We start from the raw sequence: 5830 nt of genomic DNA on the forward strand, positions 1-5830 counted from the left end.
ACTCGATAAAAGTTAACGTGAGGGTTCCTGATGGTTAGAGACAAATGCAGTCGCATGGCAGGATGCTGTAAACGGACCAAACTTCAGTCAGGAGAACAACTGAGATAATCCATCCACAATATGAGGTTAGTCATTTATATACTGCTGCATGGGCTGCAAGGGTTTAAAAACGGGGTGTAAGGGTTTAAAAACTGAGAGGCCGGCAGTGATCATGGACTGTTTTTAGGGGCTTGTTCAGATTAAACAGAACAAGATACAAAACATTAAAACATGTTAAAAACACAACAGCCTTAATAAACACAGAGTTGTTTGGACTGAAGCAGGGTTCATACGTCATCACTTAAGGACCAGGTTACTAGTGTATGAAATTTACTATCATTCAGGTGACAAAGTCCACATGCTTAACTCCAAGGTTTGACGTATCCAGACCCAAAACAAAATCTTCTGATCCTCTGTAGCTCATAAAATGAGATAAATGCAGCTTTGCACAAGAGCATGACATGTGACACCATGTCAGACTAACGTTAAACCAGAATGTAGACAGTGTGTGAAGTCTCCCTTTGCTGCTTCAGTAGAGGTTAAGTAGCACCAGGTGCTGCTAATCAATTCACTGATTAATCAGAAGTTTTGACAATTTGCTGGTCTGGACATCAGCAATGATCTTACAGAAACAGTTGGTGCGACCCGTCAAATCATTTAAAGTTCATCATTTTACAGTGAGAAAGATTCAGGGAGGTGCAGACAGTTACCAATCTTCCCAGAAGTTAATGTTATTGTAACCTCAGGTTGTGCAACACTGAGAGAAAACCCAGACACAGCAGTTCAGATTTTAGTATTTGTGCTCACGCCTGCTTTTCCTTTCCACTTTACTGTTGTCTTGTTTGAACGATGAGGCGTGTTTTAAAGTGAAGTAACAAAGTCTGTTGGTGTAATTGTGTCTTAGTCAGGACTGACCCAGGCTGTACGGGACAGTAAAATCACCCTGGAACAAGCAGAGTATGAGTTCCTGTCCTTCGTCAGACAGCACACACCACCTGGACAATGTCCCCTCGCTGGTAAACTCTTTCTGTTCATGTCCTCAGAACCAAGACCTGGGCACAAAGTTATGATTCTGCATGTCTGTCTGTGGTACTGTGTGGGTGGCTGGATTATGCCTAGCATCTCTGTAATGACTCTCCGGTGAAGCTACAGGAGCTCGAGGAGAGCCAATTGTCAGCTTAGCTTTCCTAATTTTCCGAGGTTTCCATTTGGGTTGCTGTGATTACTCTAATTAGATCGGGGTGGGGAACTCCAGGCCTCGAGCACCTGCAGGTTTTAGATCTCACCCTGGATCAAATGTTCATCACCAGGCCTCTGGAGAACTCGAAGACATGTCAAGGAGGTCATTTAGCCATTTAACCTGCAGGACACCAGCCCTGGAGGCCTGGAGCTCCCCACCCTGTGTTGGATAATGCACAGTGAGCTCATGAAAGTGATTAACATGCTGAGTGTAAAAGGACTGAGTCAGGTGTCAGTGTAGATGATCTGTTTCTTCTGCTTCACCCTCCTCATACTGGACTCAAAGCTCAGACTATCCTGTAGATCAGGGCTGCCCAATCCCAGTCCTCGAGAGCTACTATCCTGCAGCTTTTAGATGCATCCCTACTCCAACACAGCTGAATCAAATGGTTTGATTACCTCTTCAGCATGCCATCATGTTTGGCAAAGGCCTGATAACAAGCCATTCATTTGATTCGGGTGTGTGGGAACAAGGATGCATCTAAAAGCTGCAGGACGGTAGCTCTCGAGGACCGGGATTGGGCACCCCTGCTGTAGATCATGTGTGTAACAGCAGCACATGTGCTGGTGTCAGTGATTGGATTGAGGAGTCATGCTTGTGATTGGTTGTTCTACAGGTAACTCTGTGCATGCAGATAAGAGGTTCCTGGACAAGTATATGCCACAGTTCATGTACCACCTTCACTACAGAATCATCGACGTGAGCACCATCAAGGAGCTTAGCAGGCAGGTGACTTTAGGAGATGTAAACTGTGAGAGTTGTTGCAGCCAGGCCGCTTTGCATGAGCTGACCTCAGAATAATCTGGCATCTTCATGTGGAGAGCCACTGTTAAACACTGTTGGTCACAGGGAGTGTGGGTGGGGGGGACTACACCCATAAACATGAATGTATATTATGTCTAATTTCCATTTCCTAATCAAACCCTTTATAGAAATGAATGGCCACAGATTCATGGCTCAGGTATTTTAGAGTTTACAGTGTTTGCCAGAGACAAGCTGCACTCACTCACGTGGTTTCTCACTTTGATGTGAACTAAAGTTGTGAGAACCGTTTACTGCAGTTAATGCACCGCTGCACATCATAGCAAAGAAAAGGTTGCATGGCATTTTCATCTGCATGCTGCCCGTACATGAAAATCATAAATGTATCAGTACGATTGACTTTCTTTCTACAAACACTTTCAGACGCTGGTTTCCAGAAGAATACAAAATGGTGCCTCACAAGAAAGCAACACACAGGTAAATAAAAAGAAAGCTGCATCAACATATATATGAAACGGCCGATGAGCTTCAGTTTTATTTATACAGCATCAAAACCTAACAACAGTCGCCTCAAGGTGCTTTAGATTGTAAGGTAGGCCCTACAGTAATACAGAGAACCCCAACAATCAGAAAACAGTTGACCTCAGGAAGGAAAAACTCCTTTTTAACAGGAAGAAACCTTCAGCAGAACCTCCGGTTGGGGGCGAGGCGACGAAGACAGGATAAAGACATGCTGTGGGAAGAGAGCCAGAGATTAATAACAAGTGTGATTCAGTGCAGAGAGGTCTGTTAACACATAGTGAAGAAGAAGAAACACCCAGTGCATCATGGGAATCCCCCGGCAGCCTACACCTATTGCAGCATAACTAAGGGAGGATTCAGGGTCACCTGGTCCAGCCCTAACTATATGCTTTAGCAAAAAGGAAAGTTTAAGCCTAATCTTGAAAGTAGAGATAGTGTCTGTCTCCTGAATCCAAACTGGAAGCTGGTTCCACAGAAGAGGGGCCTGAAAACTGAAGGCTCTGCCTCCCATTCTACTGTTAAATACTCTAGGAACAACAAGTAGGCCTGCAGTGTCAAAGCATGACCTCTCTATAAGAGAGTGAAGATTGCACCTGATTATTGAAGATCTTGGATGAGATGTTGAACAGAATAGTGTACAGCCAACCTTTCTCTTCCTCAGGGTGATAAGGCCTCGAGGCCTGGAGTTGAACCCCCCTGGTGTAAAGCTAGTTACACAGATGCTGTATTGGGTTTAGCTTGGTCCTGCTGAAATATGGAAATATGAAAAAAGACATTGTGGGAGCGTATGCTGCTCTAAAACCTGTACAGTGAGGGGAAAAGTATGTGATCCCCTGTTAAGGTTGCACACTTCCTGAACTCAGCAGTCAAACAAAGAAACAAAGCACAGAGGACTTTCACATTTCTACCACAGGTGCATCTGTGAGGAGGGTGAGGGGTACCACTGGTATTCATTCTTAATGAGGACAATAAAGACACGTCCTCATAAGGACAGAGATTCATATTGCTGTGTGGTAATTATGAAATGCATCTTGGGCCATAGTGATGAAGGAACATGGACATAATGAAACTTGTAGTGAAACAAAGTTTCTATGGGGAAGCAACCTCGTGCGTTACTTGTAGAAAAGTGTCACGGCCCAAACACATTACTCTGAACTGTTGTAATATATTATTTTGTAATAATAATAATAATAATTTCAGTCTATTATGTGATGTTAGTGGACTATTGCACAGTCCAAAAATGTAAAAGGCCTCCACAGCCTAATCTTCAGACTTTGCTGTTCATATCGCTTTTTTAGACATGAAGCTGACATTCTGATAGGTTAATGGAAAGTTCATGTTTTTTTAAATCTTCCACCATAAATATAAGTTTAAACAAACACGCAGCCTGAGCTCAGGGCGTGGAGCTGAGCTTTTAGGTGAGAGCCACCTTTGCAGAATCTTGTTTTAATCCTGGAACGAAGTGTGCATGTGGAGGCGAATGTAGAAATATCCACGATGGTGAAGTTAAAATGGAGCTTTTCTTCTTTAGAGCGTTGGAGGACATCCGGGAGAGCATCAAGGAGCTGCAGTACTACAGAGCCAACATCTTCAAAGCATCAGAGAAGAATTGCACGATTGTTGAAAATGGAGGCAGCAGTATGAGTTAGCACATAGAATGAGAATATAGTCTTCAGTGTTATTATTGTATTGCCATCGGTTTTTGTTTGTGCACTTGCGAATGCTCAATAATCCTTTGTTAGAATATTGTTAGTGGTAAATTTAAAGGTTTCATTGAAAGAAGCAAGCAGCAGTTGGTTTTTTGTTTTTCTTTTCAGGAGAAATCCTTTTGTCCAGGTTCATGATAGTGATCTTTGGTAGATTGGATTTTTGTGTTGATTGAGACAGTGTCTGATGCAATTTTCAATTGTTCTTGTTTTGAAAGTGAAACCAAATAAACCTGGTTGTGCCTGTGGAAAAACTTCTTGTTTCCTTACTGTCATGTACCACATGATGCAGGAAATGGGAGCAACTATAACAGAAAATACCCAAATATTTGTTTATCCATTTCAAGTTCTTTATTTTCAATGTGCTGTGGTGTAGATAACTGGAAATGCAGTGCAATGACATGTTGGAATATTTAACATCTAAGTGAAGTGACGGACGTGAATGTTCCAAACTCAAACGTCTTCATACTGTTACATTTCTAACAGTACAGTAGTTTTATTTTCTGATCATATGTTTGGAGCCTTTATTGGACAGTGGCAGCAAAGGGCCACTCTGGGTCAGATTCAAATCCAGCCCATGTAGCATGTGGTCTGCTTACTGAGCTAAACTGGCACCCATATAGCAGGTTTGAAAAGTTGTCATTGCTGACTGGTGACGTGGGTTCAACATAAATGGAAATGATGTGTTACTTGTTTGAGTCAGTAAGTCAAAGCTCATACACAATATGCAAAGAATGTACAGCAGGGTGGTGTTAGCTTAGAGTACAACTTGGTTTAAACTGATTTAGACGAAGTGCAATGTCTTTGAAAGTGTAAGAGAATCTTTTGAATAAATGGAAAATGCTTCAAATCAAGACCAGTAAGTTACCTGACTTTAAATTCAGTGCACAGTATGTATTATTATATAAACCTGTGATGTTTGACAGCCATTGCATTGCAATCCATTGTAGCAGCTCTGCCATGAATTCTTTACATTTTAGTTTTTTGTTGACATTTTAAAATGTTCATTTTAATTTGTGTTTATTTTCGAGGTAATATCAAAATCCTTCAAAGACAGCAATCTTATCAATGCCTCTAAGGCTTTATTTGTTACGTTACATTGTAGCCATTCTCTTTGGTCTTGTCCAAAGGAGATTGTTCCAGCGTGGTGTTTTTTACCACCTGTCATACTGGGTTTGGATTGCCAAGCTGCAGTTTTCTTCTGTATAACCCCCTGCCAGATTGATGGGTAGCAGAAATTGCTTCTCTAAGATCATTGTTGATGTCCAGACCAACAAACTGCCAGAGTATTGACTCAAATACTTTGTTATTAGTGATGGGATTTCCAGCTCTTTTTAGAGAACCGGCTCTTTCGGCTCCCAACCCGCTCTTCAGGTTGTTTTGTTGCTTTAATTAATTTATTAACAACATTACAAAATTATGGACAAAGGGAATTACTAATGTAAAAGAAAACCTGTGGTTTTATTTATATATGTTTATATATAAATATATACGGTGGCCCCTAGAGACAAAGCACGTACAAACTCCAAAACACATTTCTAGCATTAACTGAACTTCCAAA

The 5830-nt window shown here is 41.6% G+C and overlaps 1 protein-coding gene across 1 annotated transcript in view; it reads left to right on the plus strand.

Annotated features, from left to right (window-relative positions):
- smfn (small fragment nuclease) overlaps positions 1 to 5123 on the plus strand; it is a 9240-nt gene extending 4117 nt beyond the window's left edge. Inside the window, exons 4-7 of the mRNA XM_005753814.2 lie at positions 944 to 1055; positions 1896 to 2004; positions 2465 to 2518; positions 4095 to 5123. Coding sequence (XP_005753871.1) covers positions 944 to 1055; positions 1896 to 2004; positions 2465 to 2518; positions 4095 to 4212 — 393 coding nt within the window. The 3' untranslated portion in view covers positions 4213 to 5123. The remainder of the gene's footprint in view (positions 1 to 943; positions 1056 to 1895; positions 2005 to 2464; positions 2519 to 4094) is intronic.
- The last annotated feature ends 707 nt before the right edge of the window (positions 5124 to 5830 follow it).

This window comes from Pundamilia nyererei, unplaced genomic scaffold (assembly GCF_000239375.1).
Source record: "Pundamilia nyererei isolate P.nyererei 1_Seehausen unplaced genomic scaffold, PunNye1.0 scaffold00468, whole genome shotgun sequence".
In the NCBI taxonomy this organism is placed as follows: Eukaryota; Metazoa; Chordata; class Actinopteri; order Cichliformes; family Cichlidae; genus Pundamilia; species Pundamilia nyererei.